This window comes from Eublepharis macularius, chromosome 3 (assembly GCF_028583425.1).
Source record: "Eublepharis macularius isolate TG4126 chromosome 3, MPM_Emac_v1.0, whole genome shotgun sequence".
In the NCBI taxonomy this organism is placed as follows: Eukaryota; Metazoa; Chordata; class Lepidosauria; order Squamata; family Eublepharidae; genus Eublepharis; species Eublepharis macularius.
In genome coordinates, this window is record NC_072792.1 from 67,856,923 (window position 1) to 67,884,915 (window position 27,993).

A 27,993-nucleotide genomic window follows, 5' to 3' on the forward strand; every position below is an offset into this window, starting at 1 on the left:
CTCAGGCAGTTAATTTATGCTCATAATAAAATAATATTAAAATGTACAAAATGATTTATAAAAGCAATTTCATGTTCTAGGAAAATTTACATGCATTGAAGTAAAGTTTCATTTGGAGCGTCAGATGGGATATTATTTAATCCAGATGTACATTCCTAGCCTGCTGATCGTCATTTTGTCCTGGGTTTCTTTCTGGATCAACATGGATGCTGCTCCAGCCAGAGTTGCCTTGGGCATCACCACAGTCCTGACAATGACCACTCAGAGTTCAGGCTCCAGAGCTTCTCTTCCAAAAGTAAGGATTGTCCATTTAACTCATTCATTACTGGAAGGCAGCTGAATGCTATCTCCTATCAGCTTCTGTGTTGGTGCATTTCAATGGCCAGTCTAATGCTCTTTTGTGGAGGAGCCCTTTGGCAACAGGAGTGAATGTAGGTATGTCTTACAATCTTTGTAAAAACAGATATGGAAGGAGCAGTCTAGGGCTATACTACCTACTAACAAACATTTAGGTTTTATGTAAGCGATTTTGGTCAATACTTGTATTGATGTTTTGTGTATAACCAAAAATACTCAAATACTGGTGCATACAAATGATGCTCTTTAAAGGATGTGAGACATTTGTCCTCTTTCTGTTCATCACAGTCAAATTAGTGGCTGTAGGAGACCGATAAACCTTAAAGCTGTATGTGTATAGTACAAGAAGCTGGAGCTATCTCATCATCCCCAAGCATCTGCCCTATTTCAGAATGTTGTCCAATCAAGTGGGTTGGTAGGGCAACCATAAGAGAGTTGTAAAGCTCTGCTGATTTCCTATTGAGCGCTTCCCAAAAAATGAATCTTGGCTTGGAAGCTCTTCCTCCCAATGTGCTTCTAGAAAACTTATCATCATTGTTTTTGAATTGTTTTTTCCCCTAATAAATGCCAAGACACTGGGGTGGGAAGGGCATGTGACAGCTGGGGGACTGACTGGTTGCCTCTTGGTTCTGTGCCAGAGAGAGGCCCACCTGGCTCAGCCATGGTCAAATGGTGGCCCAAGAAATGATGTCATTCACTGGATCATAGTCTGACTCAGAAGCAATAAGTAAGGATAATGAGCTTAGTGTGGGGGAATGGAGAGAAGCAATCAAGGTGTGAAAGAGGTGAAACAAATAACATAAAAGGGCAGGAGAAGGCAGTAGCCATTGAATTAGGGTGGGAGGGAGGCTCTTTCACTGCTCTAACCGAGTCAAGTCCAGGGGAAATAAGCCAGCAACCGAGGCAGGCAAAGGAGAAAGGTGGATGGAGTTCCCTCTTGTGATGAAATGTGAAAGGAACCTTAGCCTTCATATTTTCCCTGGTGCACCTGAGGTTCCAGAGGAGTGGCCTGCAGAAAGGCTAGCCCAGCATAGGGACAGAAGACTGAAGGACTTGACTATGCATTTTGGCACAATGAAGTACTTGATTGTTGCAGCCATCTCTGAACTAATGGAGTCATGTGTACAAGCATGGAAGTTGATGTCTTCTGCTGATCTTCCTACTGATGTGCATATAACAAAATGCACAAAAAAACAGTCTCCTGATAGATTGCCTCCTGGACTTCTGTTAATGGAGATACATCTAAAATTTGTCAGGGACATATACTAGACAGTTTTTGTACAGTTTATTATGCTTACTTGGAAGTAAACTTGATAGAAGTCAATGGGACTAGAGGTGGGCATGAACAGCAATATGAACAAAAAAAAGCCACGAACAGCCCGATCAACTGTTCATGAGCAAGCTGTTCATGAGGCCCCATTCCCGATGAACATGTGTTCGTTCCAAGCCCTGTTTGTGGTGTTCATTAGCCATTCGTCAAGCTAGACAGTCTGACGCCTTTCAATCTATTCCCTTGGCAACAGTAGGCACGGACTTTCAGAACTCTGTCTGAACTCCTGTTGCCCTGGAAACCCCAATCTAAGCCCAGGGGCACTTCACCTCCCTGACAAGCAGCTGAGTGCAGCCTGCTGAGGTGAAATGCCCTTCTCCCTGCTGCTGCACAGCAGGGAGAGGGGCACTTCACCCCTGACTCAGCCGCTTGTCAGGTGTTTCCTGACAAAGTCCCCCCCCACCTCCAGCTGGCTGGAAGGAGGGAGACTTTGAAGGGAAGGAGTTTCCCCACACTGTTTGCAAATGGCATGGAGAACCTTCTTCCCTTCAGAGTCTCCCCTCCCTCCCTCTAGCCAGCTGGAAGGAGGGAGACTTTGAAGGGAAGGAGGTTCCCCACGCTGTTTGCAAATGGCATGGGGAACTTTCTTCCCTTCAGAGTCTCCCCTCCCTCCAACCGGCTGGAAGGAGGGAGACTTTGAAGGGAAGGATGTTCCCCATAACGTTTGCAAACGGCATGGGGAAACTTCTTCCCTTCAGAGTCTCCCCCCCTCCCTCTAGCCAGCTGGAAGGAGGAAGACTTTGAAGGGAAGGAGATTCCCCACACGGTTTGCAAATGGCATGGGGAACTTTCTTCCCTTCAGAGTCTCCCCTCCCTCCAGCCGGCTGGAAGGAGGGAGACTTTGAAGGGAAGGATGTTCCCCATAATGTTTGCAAACGGCATGGGGAAACTTCTTCCCTTCAGAGTCTCCCCCCCCTCCCTCTAGCCAGCTGGAAGGAGGAAGACTTTGAAGGGAAGGAGGTTCCCCACACGGTTTGCAAATGGCAAGGGGTACCTTCTTCCCTTCAGAGTCTCCCCCCCTCCCTCTAGCCAGCTGGAAGGAGGAAGACTTTGAAGGGAAGGAGATTCCCCACACGGTTTGCAAATGGCAAGGGGTACCTTCTTCCCTTCCGAGTCTCCCCCCTCCTTCCCACAAACAGCCAACCACGAACATGTTCGTGAACAGGGTCATGTTCGTGGTTGTTCAAGATTCTCTGTGCGTGGATGGCAACAAACAACGAACATCGTGTTCATTTTTTTTCCTGTTCGTGCCCACCTCTAAATGGGACTTCCGTCAATGTAAACCAAGGGATCTAGGATTGGGGAGCCTTGTATTTATGAAAATGTCTCCTTTTGGCAAATAGGGAGAGGTACTACTGTTCACCAACCTTCCCAGCAAGGCTTTCAAACTTGGGCAGGTACTTCTCAGCTTCATTTATTGATATTTTGACATGCTGTAAACTACTCCAATGGAGCATGTTGGGAGAAACTTTGAAAACAGCACAGACAAAGGGGTGTGGCTTTCACGGTATGCCGTGCAGAAGCCATTATCTGTTGCTCCCACGTCTCTCACTCTTAAAATAACTTTATTAATTTAAAACAAATTAGTCTTGAAAAATGACCCCCAAGGCTTCAAAGGCTAAACAGAAACTAAAGAATGTCAGGGGAGGGGCTTCTTCGTTAGAGGACTTTTTTGCTTCAGCAGAAGCAGCTAGCACCTCCATAGCCTCGTTGAGCCATGGAGATATAAACAACGCAGGCTCGCTCCTAACGACAACATTCTTTTTAGAAGCCTTGGAGATACAGCATCAAGAATTAAAGCGAGATATAATGGACATGATAACCCCTTTAGCTCACAGTATGGATGAACTAGAGACTCAGCATAAGCAAACTGCTCAAAAAGCAGAAGGAACTTTAAAGAAAGTTGCTGGCTTGGGAAAAAAGATTGGAATAACTTCTCAAAATGGCTGGTCCAGAGAAAAATCATGATATTGGATTCTCGTTTGAGAGATAAAAAATTAAAATTTCATGAGTTTTCATCAAATGCTGAAGCAGCAATGGAACTCACTATTTTTATGGTGTCCTGGTTAGCTACTTTGCTAAAACTGGAGGAGAGGGTGATGTCTTTAATTGTAAGAACCTACCAAGTTGGTAAAACAACAAATATTTCTGAGGCAGTCTCTCCCAATAGAGATATAGTTGTGAAGTCTGCTGATTACCGGACCAGGAGGAAAATCTTGATGGAAGCACGCCAGCAGAATGGCTTGGAAATCCAAGGAAGTAAGGTATCTGTATTTCCTGACCTCCCTTCAGAAATGCTCAAGATTCGTAGAGACTTAAAACCCACTGTTTCTAAACTGCAGGCAGCTGGGGTTAAATATCGTTGGCTACGCTCTCGCAAAACGTTTGTGGAGTATAACCAAGCTCAATATATTGCATATGACCATGCTTCTGGAGCAGCTCTACTATCTGCACTGGGACTGTCTGCTTTAGAGCAAGTGGGAACTAGAGCTGAAAAAAGAAAGACTCAATCTCCATTGACTTCAGCTAAAAGCAACAAATGTTTTGTTACCAAAGAAGCAGAAGATGGAGAAATAGAAACAGAGGCACTCTAAGTTCTAAACTCTGAGAAGTTTGGGGATGTTTCAGTTAGTAAGTTGAATATGTAACAATCTTCAATTTTTTGTATGCAAGAAGCTGGGGGATATGGGTAGCAATTAGGTAGGTGTACCCACATCACAGGTCTATGGGTGGGGCAGAATTTCTTTTTTTGGTCTTCTTTCCCAGCCCATCACTTGGGCTTCCCTAGACCTGCTCAGTTTTTTGAGACTCTGTACATATACCTGTCTGGTAATTAGTTGTATTATATGGTTTAATACAAGAAGACAGAAGATCTCAAAGAACCTGAGAAGTTAGAGATTGTTGATTGTATCATAGCATTTAGAAATGATCGTGTTGTAAAGTTAAGTAGGGGAAAAAGAAGAACATAGCTTAAATATAGGACCAGCAATGACACTGTGCTATCACTATCTAATATTAACTTCAAGTTAGGTTGGATGTGTATTGTAGATTCTCTATAAGGACTTGAAATGATATACTTCAAATGTATTTTTGTTTTGTTCGGAGATAATATACTTCAATATACTTCTCACTCTCTGTGAGAATCAGAGGCTTCTAGCTTGATATTTTCATCACAAAGGCATGGGGGCATTTTATTTATAACATGTAGTTTAGACGTGTGTTGGCAGAGAAGCTTTCTTTTAGAGGGCACAGTGGCCATTTTTGCTCTCCTCTCGCACTGTGGAAAAGAGATGCAGAATTCTGGGAATAAGAGGTGAGCTGGGATTCCTTGTGGATTCCAGCCAATCAGGGGAGATGAGGCATGGGATTTAGTGCAGTCCACCTCCCTGGGCCCTGCCCTTCATCAGGGAATTTGGATTTAGCAGGTCACTTGAAGGCTGAGAAGTTTTCAGATTGGCATTACATAATGGTCTTTTATTACCTGCTTCAATATGGAGGCTGGTGGTTTGCTGGTTCAATGGTCGGGAAGGAATAGAGAGGGTTGTGTACTGGAAAGCCAGTGGATGAGGGGCATTTCCCATACAGTGCCTCATGGTTGACTGGACCAGGGGGGATGGGGAGGGAACACTTCCAGGGTTGGGCTACATTCATTTAAACCCTGGTGCTCACCACTATGGGGGGACTTGGTGATTGAGTTCAGCTGCTTATGTGTAGGCAAGGGAAAGCAAAGTGCGGCAGCATTGCTGGGCTGACTAGGGTGAGATTGCCCAAAATGCTGGCAAACTCTCTGACCAGTCTTAGATACGGTAACGTGCGCTAAAGGGTTTAATAAGATGTGCAGATTACTGTTCACCCCAGTTTAACCAGTTTCATGAATCTTGCATCCTCGTTTGGGGTGGGAGTGAGGACTGCTTAATCGATTCTCAGTCTGAATGTGCCTGTGGGGCTTTGTTTCAGGTTGGTCAAGGATACAGTCAGAGGTTTCTTTGGTTTAGGCATTGCGTTTCTCCTGCAGTTCAGAATGGATGGTTTCTTAGTACATATCGCTATCCTCTTAAGAAGTATGGAAGGTACTATGCTTAATTCTAGTGTCAACCTGGTTGGTATGATGTTTTAGGTGCAGCTGAAAAGCGAACCTCCAAAAGAATTGCTTGCAACTGCTTCACTCTAGTGTCAGTTCTAATTTTATACTTGCATAAATAAGCTTGCCATTATTTTCCAAAGTCGGGCTGGTGTTCAGAGCGCAGCCATAATTTGGCTATGCTCCATTCAACTCAGCAGCAGCCCAACTACTCAGGCGAAGTTGTAGCACGTAGTTAAATCAAGACAACTTATTCAGTTTATTCAGATGGTTATTTGTGGGAATTAGTAAACTTCAAGATATTCTGGTTTATTTACGTAGCCTAAGATCCAAGTCCCTTTGTTGACTGAAATGTGAGCAACAAAAGAAAATTGTTACATTACTTAGACTTGCTGAAAACCATATTTCACTTATGCAAGAGGCTGATCAGAAGTCCCTAAATTCAAACAACTTGACCTGAAAAATGTTTGGATCATATATGTTGAATCCTAGCCTGATGACATGTCAGATTCACTTATGTTCTTTGTTAAAAACATCTGTGAAGAAGGGCTACTGGTACGCAATCACACTTGGATTTCTGCAGTAGGATTGTAAACCATTCTAATGCTTATTAGATATGCATTTCTATAGATCTTTTCACATAACATTTCTTGAAAACAAGACACACATATGGAGTGAGGAGGGAAAAACAGACATCACCCTGAAAATATGTACATTCACTTGAGGGTATATATGGTTCCTATACACACAGCAGTACTGTTGGGCTCTTTTGGTATGATCAGGACTATGGTTTTTATTAGAGTTCTTGATCCTGTGGAGAGGTGCCTAACATGTAACTTTCACATGTGTAGGACCTTACACATCTTCAATCACTCTCTCTCAGCCTAACCTACCTCACAGGGTTGTTGTTGGAATAAAATGGAGGAGGGGAGAATGACACTTTAAGCCTCTTTGGACCAACAAGCAAGGTATAACTATCTAAATAAAATATAAATAAATAGAGTGTCAAGTTTGGGGGTGGGGGGGTGCTTGCCACTGTAATGCTCTTTTCCTTTGTTATGCAGTCTCTGTAGAGACTGATTTTTATGTAAAAAGACTGGGTTTGGCCAGCCAATCTGGCCCTCCCGGCCAGTGGCAACAGCCACTTAAGCCGGGGGCTGCAGTTTGCCTCCTCCGCAGAGGAAGGCAAGGCAGGCAGCACACTCCCGGGCCTTTGCCAGGGGGTGGAGTCGGCAGCCTTATTAGGCTTTTCTGCCCCCTCGGCGGCTCAGTTGCACCTCATGCCTATTTCAGTGCAGGATTAGCCAGTCGCCTTATTGGGGCCAGGTAGGATTTTTTTCTGTACTTGTCCCTGATTGGCACTTGGGCGGGGAGTTTTTTCGCCTACCTTGCACTGTGAGAAGTGGGAGGTAATTGGCACGGTGGGGCTGAGTTCATTCCCTGGGGGCAGGATTGAAGTCAGAGGAAAATGAGTGGGCCGGTGAGCACCCTTGGCACTTCCCCATTGGTGGGGAATAGGGGTCTGTCAGGAGCGGCTGGCTGCTGTATGGCCCAGTTGTGAGGACAGACGCCCTGGTGGGGAACCCCTGGACAAGCCAGTCTCCCCCTGCTGCTGTATGGCCAGGTGGGGGAGCTTTAAAGGGGTGAACCACTTCACCTGGCCAGGCCGGGCCCCAGCCATACCATGAATGGCTCGCACCCGGGGCAGCGGGTGTCTCGCCCAAACAGGTCAGGGCAGAGGTCCAGGAGTGACCCCAGGGCCTGACCTGTACTGCTAGTTAGACCCTTGCTGTAGTTTATGTTTGGTTGTTGTAATTTAATAAAGCAGGCCATTTCAGAACCCAAATATTGTGTATGTTTTCTCAATTTTTTTGTATTTTAAAATAAAGCAATTGTAGATATATGATTAGGTGTAAAAATCAATTAAAATTGCATCAAGCCCATGCATGCTAACTCCTGCCCTCTTTGTGCCCACCAACCGTGATGCCTTGCGTGTCTTTTTCTGTCCACGCTATCTACCTGATTTCCTTTATACAACAGTAGGCTTAATTTTCAACTTGATTTAAACTCCTATAAAGAAGACTGAGACAAATAAATAGGCAACCTCCTTTGAAACGTGTGTATATGTGTGTCTGAGATAGATATAGACAAGAGAAGCTGAGATTTTGTGTCTGGTTTCCATGGAAATGCTACCTGGCATTAACAGCAACAGGTGTGCAATATAATTATAGGCATCTGTTCTTAGCCTGAGAAAACACTAATTCAGTAAATGCCATGAAACATTCCTTATAGCACGTGTAACTATTTCCCCATTTCTGTATCCAGCTCATTTGTGTGAATGTTGAGAAACATTCAATACTATTTTAAAAAGCAGCAGTTGTTTTAAAGGGACATTTAAAAACAATTGTACAATTAGTAATTATTTTTGTAATCTGCTAACTCCTTCTCCCACTCATGTTTCAGTACCTTTTGCTTTGCTTCTCCCAATATCTGGAACTTCTTCCATTTCTCTGTTTCTCAGACTACCTACAAGTTTCTTTTTAAAAAGACCAATCTTTAATAAACAGGGATACACATTACAGCTACCTCTTTTATTAGATTGCGGGGGGGGGGGAGTGATTTGGCCATGATGCATTAACATTTCCCCACATAATTTGAACACTGTCAAAATGCTTTTTCTAAGTGATCATAGCTTCAGTGTATCAATTCCTCCATCACTGACTAACTTCCTCTCAACAATCTCTATCCAATGCTTATGGGAAATAGAGGGACTGTAACTAAATTCATAATCCCCCCACCCCAGTTGCTTTCTCAACTGTATGCCACCTTGAATTCCACGCACACAAAGAAAATAAACATTAAAAAACAAATGAACATAATAGTTCGTGAGGGGAACAGTTACCAGCGGGGAAAGGGGGCTCATGTAATTTGACCACCAGTCCCTGTATCTGATTGTCAGTTCCCTAATTCTTCCACATCCCTGTTCTGTATTTTCCAAAAGCCAAACTAGACAAGAAGTGAGAGATGCATCATGAGTATCTTGATCAGTTTTATTTTTAAAAAATGCAATTGCTGGAAAAGCGGTAGGGGGTGGGAGTACACAAATCTTTCCCTCGGGGTCATTTTTAAAGGTCAAAACTAGACTCTTCCAGCTCCATTACCATCCATGAGGGGAAAAGTTACAGGGTTCACATACCTTTTCCCCTATGTATGGGAAAGCAACTAGGGAGGGCAACTTTTGATTGGAAACAAACCATCGGAGAGAAAAAGGCTTCATATTGCTCCTGCCTGCTACTGCTCTGGTCAGATTCACAGCTGCCAGTAGCTTTAAAATAAAATAAAAGCCATCATGCATGCTCCAGCATCTCATATAGTTTGGCTCTAAGGGCTGGCTCTCATGCTTACTTGATGTATATATTATACACAAAACATGTATAATATACTATTGGACATCTAAGCTCTTCTCCCAGTACACAAATCTTTTAATGTGGACTGGAGCCTAGGCAAATAATCTATGTCACATTTTAATCCTGATCTTCCTCCACAGAGCTCAGTCCTAGGGTTGCCAAGCACATGTGTGGAATCCCAGGGAGATTTTTGGAGCGGAGCATGGGGGAAAGGACATAAGTGATTTTGCACGATCTCTATGGTAAAAATCATAGATTTCAGGAAGATTTCTAGAGAGTCACCAATGTCACTTCCAAGTTCCAACTGGAAGTAACATTGTTGATGTTGTCCCCCCCCATTTCCCCCCTCACCACCCAACTGAACACCAGTGAGAATGGGGGATAGTGAGCAAATGGCAGTCCTAATGGTTTGCCCCAGTCTGATGTAATGGACAGTGTCAGACTACAGTCCTGTTGTTCTGAGATAACAGAGGAGGGGAGAACAATGGCTGAATCCACACTTACTGGCATAGTGCTAAACAGTTGGAATGAAGTGTCTTCCTGGCGTGTTTTATGATGTCATCACACCATGATGTCGCTCTCATGGCATGATGACGTCAAAAAAGTGCTGGGAAGATGCTATCATTCTGACTATTTAGCGCTATGTCGGTAAGTGTGGATTCAGCCAATGTTCTAAGCCGCTTTAAGTCCCTATTGGGGAGAAATGACGGATATCAATAAATAAATGCAAAATGCATACTTCTCCATCTGATTCTCCCAACAAACCTATGAAATTGGCTAGGCTGAGAGAGAGTGGCATCCTAAAGTCATTCTGTGACTTACATAGCTGAACGCAGATTTTGACCATGTGGCTTCCTCGTTTGAGTCTAATACTATAAAGTGCTACACCATGCTGATTCTCAAGAAAAGGCCTTCTTTTCATGACTGGGACCTACTTGCTTGAGCATTTAGTCATGTGGTTAATGGGTTACATTAAAGATTCTATACATGGTTGGAAAGGATGCACAGTTTTCCATTACATGAATAGCTGAGTTCTTTAGGCATAGGTACTGCTGATTGCTCTTCACAGCATCTAGCACAATTCTTCTGTATAACAGGTTACCTACATTCCTTGCCAATAAAACTGGGGGAGGGGTCCATCAAACCCTGTCATTCCAAATGATTCTCTGAAATATTTTTTAAAAAGCTTGGCTACTTATCTGGTAAAATGGGGAATATGTAATTAGTTTTATATTAATTGTCTCGTAAGTAGAGATGGGCACGAACCGAAATACGAACCAAAATTAAGCATGAACCAGGCCGGTTTGTGGTTTGCAAACTGCGGTTCATCAGATCCAGTTTCTGACAAACTGCCATGAACTTTAGGCTGGTTCGTTTGGTTCATTTTTTGGTTCATGACTGCAGACAGCCTGGTGCCAATCAATCAGTTTCCTAGGCAACAGGGGATGGACTTCCTGCAGACCTTCTGCTGACCCGGAAGTGATGATTTTCTGACCCGGATGTAACGTTTTCACGAACCAAACGAACCAGTTTGCGAACCAGGGGCAGGTTTGTGAAAATTCGTGGTTCGTGAAATTTGATGAACCACGTACTTCATGGTTCAGTTTTTTTCTGGTTCGTGCCCATCTCTACTTGTAAGCAGATTAGCAGAGACAGAAGATGTGTTCTTTTTAATAAGAGTATTGAAATGGATTAAATGTTGCATAAAAGTTGTGTCAAATCAGCTTTTCATTTCATCAAGAAACTTCTCTTCTTTTTTGCCATTTTGGCAACAGCCCCGCATCTGACATTCCAGGTTATTACTTCTGTTGAGATGTCTGTTATGCATTGTTGAACTTCCATGTGGTTGCATAATTCTGCAGAATGCTGTTGCTTCAGCAGCTCCTCTCACAACCAAATGATCACATGATCACAAATTTGTCTGAAGGAGTGCCTTATGGAATTTACCTACCAAGAAACACTTGAATGACTATTTGAGATGTAATGATACTGAATTGGAGATGGTTCAGAGCTAGGATGTATGTATATTGTAGTGGGTATGCAGCCATCCCTACCAGTGGGTGATAATCTTTCACATCTGAGTGCTTGGGTTGGTTCTGTATTGTTGTTGTTCTGTAGAAATTGTTGCACTATGCTGGAGACCACTTGGAATCTTTTTATTAAAGCTTGTTCCTTAACAAGTGTGTTACAATGGTTGGCAGTGGCTTCAAGATGGCAAAAACCTTTTTGCCTAAGAAAAAATGTGTGAGTCACTCAGAATCAGTGAGTACCTGGCTGAATTTTAACTTTTGGTCTCTGTGAGCAAGGCGGGGGGGGGGGGGTCAGAAGGCAGCACAGTACCTGGTAGTGTTTTTAGAATGGGATGCCAAGGCACTGTACCTGCAGCTTCCCTGTGCAGAATGTGGTTCCTACAAGCAGCATGCACTTTAAAAGCCTGTATGAGGGTGGTCTTGCCCTTCTGAAATACAGAAAGGAACAGCAAGCATGGAGGAGGAAAGAGGGGGAACTTTTCCATATTTATGTGCTCTAAGAAGGCTATTTGATAGAGCTTTTCCTGCTCTTCCTTGTCCAAGTGCAGATTGAAATGAAGCTGGTCCTTCCTGCCCAACCAAATGTGGAACTGGCAATGCAGAGAGGGGCTTATCAGACTATGAATGAGTCGTGAGTGAAAAGTCAGTTTATAAATGGATTAACAGGGGAGCTTCATAGCCTGCTTGTTAAATATGATGGCATTTTAGACAAACCAATGGACTATATTGTATACTCAGGACAGTGAGTGGAAGTAGAAATAAGCGTTTCCTTAATTGTATCTGCTGTTAATTCTACTGACCCTTTCATGCCATCAGCAGCCTTCCAGGAACATCTGGCCATAGTGGTGGCTGAGCAGTTAGAAAAGGGCAACTTGTAAGCAATTTGCAAGCAGCTTTGGAGGGAAAAAGCAGCAGCAGTTCCCTCAAGGGAGTCCCATGCCAAATGACATCTGTTGACAATATGAAGGGAAAGGTCACTGGAAGCAGAATTGTCCAAGCAAAGAAAACATGCAGCAGGGAAAATAAAGTTGCTGGTGCACAAGGGCCACCATCAGCAACTATAAGAACAGCCCTGATGAGCAGGTCAGACACTTGCCACTATATGAATGGGGGCACTGATTGCTGGAAATGTCCATGCTATCGGATTGATGTTCTGAAGAAAGACCTTATCCATAGTCAGCGTCTAACTCTGAATGGAAGGGGAATGGATGCAGTTGGGATTAAATTTGTGACTACTGATGACAAGGTCACAAGGTTGTTGTTGAAGAATGGGGGCAATCATGTCTGTCAAAAAAAAAGAAAGCACCTGTAAGAAATATGAATATTGAAAACAAGATTAAATATCTTCTAATCCAGAAAGGGGATATGGCTTTGCAGCTGGAGAAAAGCAAGTCCAAAGACCAACAGGAGTTTCCAAGGTCCCTTCGCCAAATGTTATATTATATTTTTATGTTGTCTAGAAGCTCTAATAGATACTTTAGGAAGGTTTTAGCCAAATACTCACTAGAATGTGAATGTATTCATCTAGTTCATAAGGAAGATACAGAGCATTGGGCATATGTGAAGTGCTCCTCAAGCAACGCCTGGGAAATGGTGGCTGACCCCCAACCATATTTAACATCCTCTTCAAATTAAGGGATGCTTTTACCTAATCTGATACTTTCATGTTATTTTGTAATATGTTGAGGAATTTTAGGAAGAGACTGTTGGAAAATGAATATGGTATGTTATGAACAAATAAGTGATGCTATCCAAGTGCTTGAATATTTTTGTTCTGCTTGATAAAGATAGGAACATAAATTAATTTGTTTTCAATTAGTCTTTGAGCCATAAACATAGCCTTGCACAGGGCTTTTTTTCAGGGGGAACGCGGGGAATGGAGTTCCGGAACCTCTTGAAAATGGTCACATGGCTGGTGGCCCCGCCCCCTGATCTCCAGACAGAGGGGAGTTGAGATTGCTGGTGTCTGGAGATCAGGGGGCGGGGCCACCAGCCATGTGACCATTTTCTCTGAGGGCAACCCATTGAGTTCCACCACCTCTTTTCCCAGAAAAAAAGCCCTGGCCTTGCAGCATTCAGATTATTTTCCAATGACAAACAGCTTTTAACTGAATTGTTCCATCCATCTTTTAAAGCTGATTTTGTGGTCTGCTTTTACACTGAAGTCTGTTGTATTGTTTAGGCTGCTTAATGTTGTTAAATTTATAGAGGGATAGATGAGTGTTTAGGAACTATTGACATTTTTGTTACTTCTCTGGGTAGCAGTCTGAATAGCTATTTCAATAATAATCAAACTGTGCAGAACATCTCCTCAACCTATTCTTTAACATATTGTGTGATATGATTACAAAGAAACCTTTTCTATGTTGTCATCAAGGTGTTTAAGGCTACTGAAATAATATTTGTACATCAGAAAAGGTCAGCAATTGCTCTCTTATAAATGGTTAAATATTTTTAAATCTCTTTTTTGAAAGTTAGACTTTTGCAGTGTAATTGCATTCATACTGGGACTACTGTGAGCAGACTACAAATATCTCTGTACACATTCATGAGGCTTTGACGTTTACGTCATTCTTATATCTTGCCATTGTGTCTTCTTTCGCTATTGTTCCTTGTTCTACAGTTGTGTCGCTTTAATTTAGCCCATGTTTAGCCATATCGATTTTAAGGAATAGGCACTGATCAGAATTTTTCCCTATATTTATTCATGTCAGGAAACCAAACATTGATGTACTTGTTATTTACAAAATACTGTTTTACAGACCATTGTAACCTGTAGTGTTTGTATTTCTTTGGGATAAGGGCTTTTGAATATTACGGTGGGATCCCTGCAGAACAAAATTGTTTTACATTATGGCAAAAGCTAAAATAAAACTGGTTTAGTGGAACCAAATGTGCTCTATACAATGCAAAATACAAAAATAGCTCTACTGTGTTACTTTTGTACTAAAACTGAATGTATTGTCCTACAGGCAATATAATTGCTGTTGTTGATTTGCCCAAAATCTTTGCTTGTTTGTTCCAAATAAACCAGTGCTGTTATCTTGAGAGTTTTTTGGATCACAACCGACCAATTTAGTTTTCAACCATCATTTTTTTTTTTAGGTACAATTATTTACTGAACCACAGAAACTAGTGCAAGGTTTGCTATTGATTTCAGTTGGCTAAGTGTTGCCTTCTGACAGATAAAGATTGCCTTGCTAGTGATTGCTTTTTGTAATTAGAAAAAATATCATCACTTCTGTTTCAAAAAAATTCAATTTAACCCTACTATAGTATTTATTTATTTACTATATTTATTTCCCACCTTTTTCTTCAGTGGGGACTTAAAGCAGCTCACATCATCCTCTCCTTCATTTGATCCTCACAACCACACCATGAGGTAGATTAGGCTAAGAGTGTTCGGCCCACGGTCACCTAGTGAGCCTCTATGGCAGTCAGAGATTCAGACCTGGCTTTCCCTGATCCTAGTCCAAGCTTTTTAAAACATCTCTGACCATTGTCAAGATTGTTGTTTATATAATTCTCTGAATGACAAAACTGGATTCAATTTATGATCTTGTCACTTTCTCACAATTAAAATTGTAGTTGTTGTGTGCTCTTCAGTCTGTATAGATTCCTTAAGATAACCTCCTGACACAATTAAGAGTGGCAAGACTCTAATCTGGAAAAACAGGTTTGATCCCCCACTCCTCAACTTGAAGCCAGTTAAGAGTAGCAGGACTCTAATCTGGAGAAATGGGTTTGATTGCCCATTCCTCCGCTTGAAGCCAGCTGGGTGACCTTAGGTCAGTCAAAGCTTCCTGGAGCTCTCTCAGCTCCACCCACCTCACAGGGTGATTGTCATGAGGATGATAATAACACACTTTGTAAACCACTCTGAGTAGGTGTTAAGTTGTCCTAAAGGACGGTATATAAATTGAATGTTGTTGTTGTTGTTGTTGTTGTTGTTGTTGTTGTTGTTGTTGTTGTTGTTATAATGTATTGGCTTGAATCCAGATTAGAGTTTCTCTAACCCCCAGGAACTTTCATGGGGCATTTCAGGCTGCTGAGGGGGGAAAGGGAGGTGAGAAAGTTGAATTCCACAAGTGGAAATCCTATGCCTGCAGAAAGGGTAGACTGGATCCAGGCATGACTGAGGAAAATGAAAGACCATCTTATGTGAACTCCTCCTGCTTCTACTTCTGCAGGATGCAACATTTGATTTTAAGGAAATGTACACTATGAATGTTTTCATTCCATGGACTAATATGCTAGTAGAGATTATTTACATTACTCACTTATCTCACTTACTTGTCCATTACTATACGTGTATGTGTGAACCATGAGCTTCACATAAAATAGGTGAGTCATCATGAATTGTTTTAAAGTGTAGACATTTGACCCATTCAGTATAGTAAGATCTACAAAAAATGTTAGCAATACATCTGCAGTCTGAGCAAAGTTTGGTGAACTTGTTCTAGAATGAAGATAGTTTTGGAGAAATATTTTTAATAATTCGATGTACAACCCTGTGCATCCAATGAAAAGCCTCTACTGAGACTAAGCATTACATTCACAAGACTCTCCCAACCTTAGCAGAGGTTTTTCAGAATCTTTGTGCAAACTTTTAGGGAAAGACAAGGAAAATGCTCTTCTGTGAACTCCTTTCCACTTGCACATCCATGGCATTCAATACCACATTTTTACATGGTTGAAATTAGACATGGGCACGAACAGGAAAAAAACCCCAAACTCTGTTCATTGTTCGTTGCCATCCACGAACAACGAACAATGAACATGGATGAACATGAACTGTTCACGGACATGTTCTTTGTTCATTGTTTGTGGGGGCCAGAACCACCCCCAACCCCCCTGCTTAGCCCCTCCCTCCCCTCAAACCCACTTACCTGGCCCTTTAAAGATCCCTTTAAACTATCAGCTGCCAGTCAGCAGGGGGGATTCTCTCCCCCCCCCCCCCCGCCACCTGCCAGCTGATAGTTTAAAGGGCCCTGTCCTGGCAAAAACAGCAGTGTCTGCTGGCAGCTACTTTGAGGGGTTACCAACTGACCTTCCCAATGTCCAATACCAACCAAATTTGCAGGGGACATAGTCCTCACTGTCCTCGGAAGACCCCCCAAGTTTCAGAGAGATTGCACCCCAGGAAAGACATGATCCATGGGTCTCCCCATTGGCTGTCATTTTCTCTTCACAGTGGCAAAAACAGGACTCTCTGCTGGAAGTACTTTGAAGGGTTAAAGCCAGAAGGAAAGGTAGAAGAAGTTCAGACAGAGTTCAGTCCCTGCCTCCGGTTGCTAAGGGGATTGATTGCAGGTGCCAGGCTGTCTGACTTTATGAATGACTGCCGAAAGTAACGAACGAGGCTTGCAACAACCACCTGTTCGTTTAGGATGGGGCATCACGAACAGCTTGTTCGTGAAAGCAGATTGGGCTGTTCGTGGTTTTTTTCTGTTCGTAATGCTGTTCATGCCCATGTATAGTTGAAATAGACACTTGATTGAACTGTCATTTCTTTCCCTCGTATTCAGTTACCAAGTTAAGGAACACAGTCACTAGGTATTTGGTTAGTCCCTCTGCAATTTCTTCAGGTTATTAAAGAACAAAATGTCAGTTTTTAAAGATATACTCCATTTGGGAACCAGAACACACAGAAATGCTGCATTTGAGGAAAACACATAATTGCAGTATGCTGATTATTAAGCCTAATTTGGCAAAAAAAAATTGCCATGCATCTTTCTCTTTTACTTTCACATTCTTCTACTACCATCTGATGGTCATCATGATACATATTATTGGAAAGCTGAAGACTAGGAAGATTTTTACATCAACTGAAGCCCCAGTATAGAAAAAAGTGGATATTCTGTTCTATTAGTGGATTGAATCCCAGAAATCTGATGAAGTACCCAATGTACAACGAGATTCAAAGATGAATTGTGGCTGTTTTACTGTGTTGAGATTTTATTGTCATTATCCAAACAAAGCTTTGAAGGAAAGAAGGAAATTAAGGGCTATTTTAAATGTGTTCAGTTTTATGAAGAACACAACTCATCCATCTAGTAGGGATTGATGCTTACAATGGGTTGAATTCATTGCAAAATTTCTGCTTGTGCTAGAGCTTTTGTGCAGGCAGAAATGGAAGGAAAGGTGGGCTGCTGCTTTTGCGAAGGCATACTTATTGTATTCACACTTGTGTGTCTGCTAGCACGAGATTTTGTGCAACCAATTTCTGGGCACTGTACTATATGGGGGGGAAAGCATTGTGTGTTGCACAAGACCTTGTGCAAGTGAAACTGCTAAGTGTGTCAGTGTTAACACTTGTGCACTGCTGGGTGCAAGCCATTGTTTTTATGGTGGCCAGGTTGAAACCCAGAGTTTCTCTCTTTCCATGTAAAGCTGCTACTCAGACAGGAACAAGGTACTCATAGTTCCTTCCATCAGTCCTTTACCCAGTCCTTTGCTCTGCCACCTTCTATCACCTGCTGTCATGACCAGAATTCCAGGCAGGCCGGACAGCAGATGGGGTGGGAAGGGGTGGTGAAAGGGAAAAACTGGTGAGCACAGCTGCAGCCTCCTGTCTTGTGACTGAACAGCAGATTGAAATGCTCACAGTAATCCCCATCTTGCAGCCTGGCAACCCTAGATGTTTAATTAAATGCTGCCTTAGGTTAATATTTATTGTACTACCAAAGATTTTATGCTATGCAATCGTAAGTACAAAAAAAAGTGGGTGCAATGACTTTGCTAAGAGTTCCCCTTTTCTGAAATCCTCATGTGGTCTCCTGCACTGGTTGAGCTATCCTGCTTGTCTTCCAAGTGCCTTCCTACAGCTTTTAGTAACTCTCCAAGGGGTGAACAGCACCACTGTTTCCCCTAAAGTGCCATGAATCTTTTCTGAGAATAGCAACATCCAGCACTTATCGTTCTTTAACATTAATTTCCAGTCTTCACCACATCACTTACTTATGGGATAATGATGGAATGAATATTTTATTTAAAGGAATGTTCTTCAAAATCCCTTGGTTCTTTAAAGACTATTTTCATATTTGAGATCTCAAGATCCGAGATAATTATATCCCAAACATTGTTATAGTAAAACAAAGACCATTGCTATGTCAGGAAAGTGGGCAGGAGGTGCTGCTCACTACATCAGCACATCGGGGAATATAGCCAGTATGGTGCAGGGGTTAGACTATCAGACTATGACCTAGGAGACCCAAATTTAAATCCCTGCTCTGCCCTAGAAGATTACTGGGTGGTTCTGGGCCACTGACATATTTACTCACTCTCAGCATGACCCACTGGGCAGGTAGGGCTGTCAATAGGCTTAAAGATAAATGTCCTGCCCTTTTAATGTGTGGAAACGGGCAGATGAAGATTTTTATGTCCTGAAAGTAAGTAACATCAGCTAGCAAATAACATCAGGTCAACCCTATATTAAAGGGACAGGACCTTTCCCCCCAGGCAGCTGGCAACCCTGCACAGGGCTTTTGTGTGCTGATAAGTATGTAGAGGAGAGAATGATGATGTAAGCCACTTTGGGTCCCCATTAGGGATAAAAGTGGGATATAAATATCCAGGGCTTTTTTCCAGGGAGTAAACACCAGTATAAAGTACCGGCACCTCTTGGGCATTTGGGACTTGGGCTAAGAAAGGAGGATATCATGGGTACTATTCCCTCTTTTAAAAAAGAAAAACACTATAAACATCTTAATAAATGATACACACACTTTGTTTTATATTTTGTTCACAGTCTTGGTTTAATAAGAGAGGTTGCCAAACTTTTCAAACCTCTGCTGCAGCTCTGCCTTTGACAGAAGCTTAAACTTCAGCAATAAGCAGGAGGAAAAACATGAACTCTCCCAGCTCATTCTCTCCCAGCTCAAGTATCTGTTGCAGGCCCACCCACAGGCACTACTTGACCAAGGGATGGATTTTTGCACTGTTTCCAGCGCTTATTTTCAAGAAATGGGGATGAGTCCATCTGAAAATACTACCCTCTGATCAAGAAGCTCTTACCTGTAGAGGGGTCACCAAAGTTTATACTTCTGAGTCTTGAGTAGACACGGGCACGATCTAAATTACGATTTCAACCCCCCCCCCGATTTTGGCATTTGCGCCATCGTGACACAGCTAATCGGTTCCGTCCACCGCAACCGATCCAGCAGTTGGGCGTTTGCTTGTTCGGGACTTGATCGGATGTATAGGTTTCTTTTCGGAATTGCAGACACTCTTGCGCCAGTAATTTATTCCCGGGGCAACAGAGCCAGGGGAATGAGCTGTGTTTGCCCTCCTTCTGTTGCCCTCGAAACACGAATGGAAGCCCAGCTTTCCTTGATTAGCAGGCTTCCTTCCAACCACGGAGCAGCAACTCGGGAGGGAGGGGGAAGGGGGTGTTCTGAAGCCATGAGCACAAAGGAAAGGCAAAAGGCAGCGCGGGAGGCTGGGAGGCTGCCCGCGCCATTCGTCTTTCCCCAGGACAAGGGGCGTGCGGGCAAGCCGGCCACCCCTTGTCCTGGGGAAAGGCAAAAGGCAGCGCGGGAGGCTGGGAGGCCACCTGCACCATACGCCTTTCCCCAGGACAAGGGGCGTGCGGGCAAGCCGGCCGCCCCTTGTCTTGCGGGGCAGGTGAATGATGCGGGCAGCCGCCGAGCCACTAACGCTGCCACCAGCTCCGCAGCGCACTGGGACAGCCGGCTTGCTGCGTGGGTGGGAGGGGCCACCCAGGAGCACGCGCACGTGTGCAAGAGCCTGACTACGGTTGCCCTGGGCGCTGGCAACCGTAGATCCGGCCCTGGGAATGTTCCCTCCCTGAGGGGAGGCGGCTCGTTGCCGGGTTAAAAACTCCCCCCCCCTCTACTCTAAATGTGTGTGTGTGTGTGTGTGAATGTCCCCTCCCTCCCTGAAGGGAGGCGGCTCATCGCCGCCTCCCCCTGTCCGCTGGGCCTGGCAGCCACTGCCACCAACCACCATTCCTATATCACTGGAAACAGCGGGGTGCCCTCCCGCTTTGGCCTTCCCGATTCCGGATCGGAAATGGGACTTGATTGGTTAGAATCGGTGGCCTGGGTTCAGCAGCAGCCCGGATCCACGAACGGCTTAATCGGTATTTTTTTTTTGGATCGTGCCCATCTCTAGTCTTGAGAGACCTACCTAGGCAGTTAGAACACTCACCTTTAATACTACAGCAAGCACAACAATCCTTAAGCTATGGTCTGGCTTGTCTATCCAAGCCAGAGAAGAATCTCATCACTCACCACTTCTTCCTCCCCCCATCTGTAATCTGTCTACTACTGTTATGGTAGTAGACAGCCATGGCCAGCAGCAAGCAAGTAGTTGTGGGGGTGGGGGGAGCTGAGAGTCTGGTTCTCAGCAAAATAACTTGGTTTACCAAACCCAGTTTCAAGTCAAGCATGTGGGGGTTCAGGCATCACTGTTTGAAATGTGTGGCATCATGCTTCCTTGCTTTTCGTAAATTGGATTGAATAAGGTCTGTTTTAGTCCAACACTGTCTTCAATGACCGCCAGCCAGAGATCACTACGGACTCCACATGATCACTTACTACTTCCCTTTGTCCCTTTTATCTGCCTGCAGTCCTCTCTTATCAGGTCAAAGAGGCTGTAACTGCCACAAAGAAAATATGGCTACAGATGTAAGCAGTCATTTTACAATTATTATATACATTCAGTACCAAGCAAGGGAAATCCTTTGATGATGTCTTTAACTGACATAAATCAAAGGGACAGGAGAGATCCCCTTTGGCCATAGATTAAATAGTGTTCTGGATAAGCCTGAGGTTTCTAAGACAGTAGATCTATATCTGGAACCAAATTCTGGTTCAGGCAACTTTGTATAGTAATATATTATTTGTAGGATAGTTGAATGTGTATACAAGAAATATTGTCTTTTCCTTATCTTGGTGTGTCCTAGTTTCCATATTGTATCAGCTACTTGCATCCTTCTCTCTTGTCTCTAGTAAGAGACATGGGCAATATATTATTGTTGTGTTGTTATCTGCAGCCTGTTTATTCTTTCTTTGATGGCTTGTATTTGGCAAGAAAGATATTCATGTTTTCTTAGGATGACTGGGGCAAAAATGGATGTTTTATAATTTTGGCAAAGCCACGTATATTCCGTCTGTGTGAAAAAGCTTGCTGCTGAGCAAATTGGTTCATGTAGAAGTCGCCAAGTGAACACAGCTCTAAGAGTTGATTAGCTTCACAGCTTCTATACTTTAATGAGGTTTTTGTAAAAGCTGTTCACAGTTTACAGAAATTGTTGTGAGTGCTTATCTAATTTAAAGGCATTGGGGATGTGTAATGAACTATAACATGAGTTCATTCGGTCAATTTTGATCAAGCTTTGGATGATTAGGACTGCCTTCCTCCAGATGTGTTTGCCTCTCAGTTAAAGAACAGCAGGCCTAATAAAAATTGTTGATCTCAGCGCAGTTCAAAAACATTTTGACTGGGTTCTTCTCCAGACAGCTGGGAAGAAGACTATTTAAATCTTTGCTGCTTGATGTAACCAGTAGAAGGATGACAATGTCATTCAACTATATTAGCCACTACTAACCAGAGACTCAGTACAGAGCTAGAAGGACAAATGAGCTGACTTATTAGCTTTATGCAGTCTTCGTCCTCCGATCTTCGTGATGTGTGCAAGCTGTAGCTGTGGTGCAAGCTGTAGCTGTGGGTCTTTATCTGAATTCTTTTTAGTGAAAGATGTTAAGTATTGAACCTGGGAACTTTTATGTGCAAAACATGTGCTTTGGCCGCTTTTTTCAAAGGCACAAGTGGCAACTCTAAACTTTAATGTTTAAAATTAGTACCTTTCTACTAGATAATACTGTATTAATACTCAATTCAATCAAAACTCGTCTTGTCCTGAATAGCCCAGGTGAGCCTGAGCTCATCAGATATCAGAAGGTAAACAGGGTCAGCCTTGATTAGTAATTGAATGGGAGACCTCCAACGAAGTCCAGGGTTGAATAGGCAGGCAATGGCAAACCACCTCTGTTAGTCTCTTGCCACAAAACCCCCACCAGGGGTCACCAAGGCAATTCTGATTTGAGGGCAGTCTCCACCACCGCCACCAGTCAAAACTCAATATACAGTCAATCCGTGTGCATAATGCACCTCAGTAGTCACCTCATGTGAATGTGTAAAATATGTAATGATTTCCATCCCCTCACATATTACATGTTACTCACCAAAGCAGCATTTTTCTCAATGCACTTGCAGCAGCTCCTTAAAGGAATAGATGTGGTTATCAAGTGGACATGGTCTGAGAACTGATGAACTCTGCCCCCCCCCCCCCACACACATACACACACCTCTCAGATGTGGCAATGAAAGTTGTGGAAACACACTGTCGTTCCCTTATGGCAAAAGTAGGCATGGATGCTACCTCCGCACACTGGTAATAGAGGAGTAGAAAATTATTACCATGTGCTGGGCTTGCTCAGATCCTAAGAACTGTTGCCTAAATGTTTAGAGAGTAGCATATTATGAAGGAAATACAGAGATGAGTACCAGCAGTGGACACTGTCAGCTTATAAAACTCTCAGACGTGCTGTTTAGTCAGCAGGTGACATGTTAACAATATCTGAGAATGAGGTTAGATTCAGTCAGCATATAGGCACCATTTAGGGTTTTCAGTTCACAACTTGGTGAACATGCATGTTCATGTAAAGTCCCTAGTGAAATGGAAGGCATGGTAACCGTGAGTTATCTCACCTGTTTCTTTCCCCAGCCTTTTCCTTTGTATTCCTTCCTAGGTATGCAGTAGGAGAAATATCATATCCTATCTGCTGCTGTAGGTGAAAGAGAGCATCAAAGAATGGGGCATGGAAGAAGAAGGAGAGTGTCCAGTAGGAGAAGCTGTAGTTGCTGTATCTCCCATTCGGGAGCTTGAAAGTAAACATGCTTTCTCTGAGCCATTGCAATTGCCAGTGGAAAAAGAATCTGCAGGGTCTGGCACCACATTAAAGCTGTTTGTGTGAAGCTGCTTCAGAATAAGAAGTAGTCAGAGCTTTTCTCTGTGCTGGCACAAATATTATTTTTCAAGTAGTAAACATCAGGCAGAATTTAGGAGGGAGAAAATCCACTATCTGAGTAGCATCTCTGCTTTAGTATTTTGTACTCTTGCATCTCCTGAGCATTAGCATTGATAGCCTTGAAAAATTCTGGCCATTAAGTAGCACGGAGGTGTCAACACAATGACTTTATTGTGTGCATTTTTCAGGCTGTACCTATGAAGTGATTTCATCTGCTGCAGTGCAAGACAGTCTGCCGCTATAGAATGCTCACACAGTTCTGCCCCAATTGCTAAGATGAATGCCTTGCCATTTCTTAAAAAAAGATAGGTGCATGTTAATGGTGACAAGTTTTTGGCGCTGACACACTGACACAAAATGGGGGGAAAGGAAAAATTTATGGCACGGATGACAGAAGGATGACAGAAATTATTAATTACAACCAATTAGCTCTCTTGTGTATGTTGTTTTGTACACATCCTGACAATAGAATATTTGCACTGAAATGAATGCACAAGATTTATTGGGTTATAATTTTAATCTTTCTTTTAAATGTGGAGATATAAAACAATCCACATCATCCTGTTCTGATGATTTTATATCTAAATGCAACTAGGCAGGCAGGTACTTATATAACATCATCACTGGGTGCAAACCATGCATATTGTTGAAAAGTGGCTAGGATTTAGGTCTTTTTAAAATGTCTGTATATTCTTTAAAAAAACAGGGAAGAGGGTGGGATTGAGTTGTTTTATGTGCAAATAACTTATAAAGCAAGCACTGAAACTACCAATATGTATGCTGTTCTGGCAGCAAGGTCAAACTGGTTTGTGATTTTAAGAGCTTTTCTTCTTTTGTTTCTGGATATCCCAGGGCCCCAGGAGGGAGCAAACAGCTAAAATCAGATGTGTGAAACTTGGCCAGGAACTCTTCTAACCTAAGAGACTAGCACAATTTATCCATATTTCTTATTATTGAGGATTAGTAAGGAACTGAACAGAATTAAAGGATAGTTGCCCTGACCTGGATAGCTCAGGCAAGCCTGATCTTGTCTGATCTTGGAAACTAAGCAGAGTCAATCTTGGTTAGTAATTGGATGGTTACTTCTGAGGAAGACTAGGATTGCAGAGCCTCTGTTAGTCTCTTGCCTGGAGAAGCTCAGCGGGGTTGCTGTAAGTCGACTATGGCATGATGGCACTTTCCACCACCAAATGATGGTTGGACTGTTTCTAGCAGGGCACCTTTCGGGGGGGGGGGCATCAGTACTCACCGATATGTGAAAGGGATCGCCCAAGTTCTGAGGGGTAGAAATCAGTGCAACCAGATAGGTAAGTACAGGTAACTTTTTAAGAAACAAAAAAGCTGTGGTTTCTGCACATGTAATTTCCAAGGTTTTAAATGTTTTGTCCACACTCATCTCAAGCATGTACAAATATAAATGCTATTCACATATTGTAAAGTATTAGATAGATGCTCCAGGGAATGTGTGGAAGGGGAGTCTTCCAGATTCAGTATGCTGCTGCACATTGGGAAGCGAAGTATGTAGAAAGAATTTGTGATGAGACCTGTATGCAACCACTGCAAATAACATGTTTAAAAATTAAATTATTTTTGCGTATGATGCTCATTTTCTTTTGAGTCAAACACCCCATGCTCTCAAACCTGATGGTTTTTTCCACAATTTGGAATTCTCTCTATTTTGAGTGCATGTGCTGCTCTTGCACCTGCACAGTCAACAGCATTTGCCATAGTATCTGGAAGCCAACTGATAACTGCTGTTGGCCCCATGCTGAGCACAGGAACCACAGGAACATCCTGAACATTTCCGTTTTGCACACTCTGCAGAATGACATAAGTGTATGAGCCTTCCTGTCTTCCTCAAGGAAGCCATTCCATAAGGTGGGAGCCACAACAAAGAATGCATGAGTACAGGAAGTCATTGATCCTACCCATTTGCAACATGACACCCTCATAAGCCTTTGCTTGTATGAGAAAAGCTGATGTGATAGAGCATAATAGGAGAGAAGCAGTTTGTAAGTGAGGACCAATAACTTGAACAGAACCCAATAACTTATCGGTAACCAATGGAGTGAATGCAGAATGGGTGTGATCAGGGCTTTTTTTCTGGGAAAAGAGGTGGTGGAACTCAGTGGTGGAACTCAGGATTGCACAATGATGTCACTTTGGGTCATCTGGAACAAGGGGGGAGTTTTTAAACATTTAAATCGCCCTCAGCGAAGGTGGTCACATGGCCAGTGGTCCCACCCCCTGATCTCCAGACAGAGGGCAATCTAAACTCCCCTCTGTCTGGAGATCAGGACACGGGGCCACTGGCCATGTGACCATTTTCAAGAGGTGCCGGAAAAAAAGCCCTGGGTGTGATATGCATGCTTCTCCTAGTTCCAGATCATAACTGAACTGTGTTTTGTTCCAATTGACATTTCCAAGTTGATTTTAACAGCAGAGCCATGTAGCATGATTATGATAGTTTCGTATCATTATTACCATGATACTGCTCTGTATGGCCAGATCAACTGGGGGGGGGGGGTCAAGTTAGGGAACCTTCTTCCAGGCTAAATGAGGATAAAGAAAAACATTTTTGCAGGTGAATTAACTTGCGTTTCAGGTAATAATACTGGGTCCATATAACCCCTAAGCTCTTCACTGAGTCAGCACCAATTAGACCCCATCAAAAGTAGGCAGCACAATGTCCTTTAAGACTTCAGCCCTCCCAACCAGCATCACCATCTTGTCAGGATTCAGTTTCAACTTGTTCACACTTAGCCATTTACCCACAACATCCAGGATCAGGACCTATGTAGCAGCACAGGGCAATTTGAATAAAGAAATATAGAACTGAGAGTCATCGGCATATTGATGGCAACAGACTCCAAATCCATAAATGATTTCTCCTAAGGCCTTTACATAGAGAATGGCATTATTTATTGATTTACTTCATTTATATCCTCCCCAGTGGGGACCCACAGCAGCTTACTGTACTGTATTTTAGTCTGACAAGAACCTGATGCGTTAGGTGGGGCTGACTGTGTGTGATTGTCCCAAGGTCACCCAGCATTCTTCCATGGCAGAGCGGTGATTCAAACCTGAGTCAACCAGATCCTAGTCCAACACTCTAACCACTGCACTACCCTAGCTATCTTTCATGGAGGATAAAACCAAGCCTGGTGGAACCCCATGAGACAAATTCTACACTGATGACAAGTGGTCTCAGACAGCAACACTCGGACTCCTGTCCATAAGGAATGAGTTACTTAAACCAGTCCAAAGAATCTCCCTTAATCCCTACTTCTACCTCTAAAAGCCTCCACAAGATGGCATGGCCCACAATATCAAAGGCTGCTGATCAATCCAGTGTTCTGACTCCAGGTGCAGCAGTATGGAGGGTCATACTGGCTAGCCTGAGCCTGGATCACAGGGCCTGAAGCTAGAGATTCCCTTCTCATCCCAAGGCTTAAATAGACTAAGATGGAAACAGTCCCACCTACTCTGGAGGCAGCACCTAGGGATCAATTGGCAATGCCTGGCTGAGCAAGAATCTTGCAAAATATTATGTCCACTGGCACTGAGTTATGGCCCAAGAGCTGGATCATGAGCTGCAAGCATGGCACTGCCTCACTGCTGGGCTGCTTCTGTGCAGGCCTGCCATCTCCAGTGCTTCTACTGGGTGATGGCAAAGCCTGGAGGGCTGACTGTCCTGGACTAGGCCCAGCCCTCCCACGGGATGGCTTTCACTGCCTCTAGGACATCCCAGTGTTAGGTCTCTTGGTGGTGAGGTTTCAGCAGTGAGCTCCAGGGCCTCTAGTGGTGGGGTCTTGCCTGCAGGCTCTTGGATCATGACCCCAGGAGTCACAGGTTCTGGGCCTGAAGGAAACCCTATATTGCTGAGGATTCTTTGAGCCTTCAGATCTGCCTCAGCCAAGGACCTTTTCCATCATCATCTGGGTCTTCCTCTGATGAATCTGAGTCTGATTCAGCAGGGGACATAATGTCCTGTAAAAGAACAAAGAAGCATAGCCCTTGATTACATTCAAATGGAGATCAACCAAAGCCACTAGAGCTGTCTTTGTTCCATAGGCTGGTCTGAAACCAAAGTGAAAGGGTCTAGAGCAGATGAATAATCCAGGAAGACCTGGAATTATTCAGCAACCATTCTCTCCATCTTTCTCAGAAAAGGGCAAATTAGATACTAGATAATAATCAGCCACATACTTCTTCTCTTGTGGTGGCTTTTAAAGTAGCAGATGGATGACTGCTTTAGTGACTGAGGAAAGGTGCCCTGAGTTAGTGACTGATTTACAGTGGGAATCAGATAGTCATTATTGTGATCCTTACATGATTTCAGGATGGATAAAGAGCTGGAGTTGTTGCCAAGTAGGCCCCCTCCCCTGCTTTGAAGCCTGCTATGAACTGTGCTAAAGTTTCCTGCGTTGCTGTTTTACTGCTACACCCAAAGACTGCTTTGCACGTGTGTGCTCTGATACACGTGTCAGTTTCCTGCCTGCGTGTCACTTGCCTTGCTGCTGCTATAGACTGTGTAGTTTACTGACTCCATGTTTGGTTAACTGCACAAAGGACTCTCTTTCTGGGCAGCCCTGCCCAGACCTGTATCTGGATTTCCCAGTGTGTGTTTGGACTTTCTTACAAGTGTTCCCCGTGCCTGCACTACCATCTACCACGGACCGTGCCTGTTCCCTGCTTTGGACTGTGTTTTAAAGTGTTGTTCCCGCTGCCT

At 43.4% G+C, this 27,993-nt stretch overlaps 1 protein-coding gene across 2 annotated transcripts in view; it reads left to right on the forward strand.

The window, feature by feature from the left end:
• The window catches only part of GLRA2 (glycine receptor alpha 2), a 167,524-nt gene that overhangs the window by 60,532 nt on the left and 78,999 nt on the right, over nucleotides 1-27,993 (forward strand). For both annotated transcript variants that reach the window (XM_054974106.1, XM_054974107.1), the window contains exon 7: nucleotides 81-295. In XM_054974106.1, coding sequence (XP_054830081.1) covers nucleotides 81-295 — 215 coding nt within the window. The remainder of the gene's footprint in view (nucleotides 1-80; nucleotides 296-27,993) is intronic.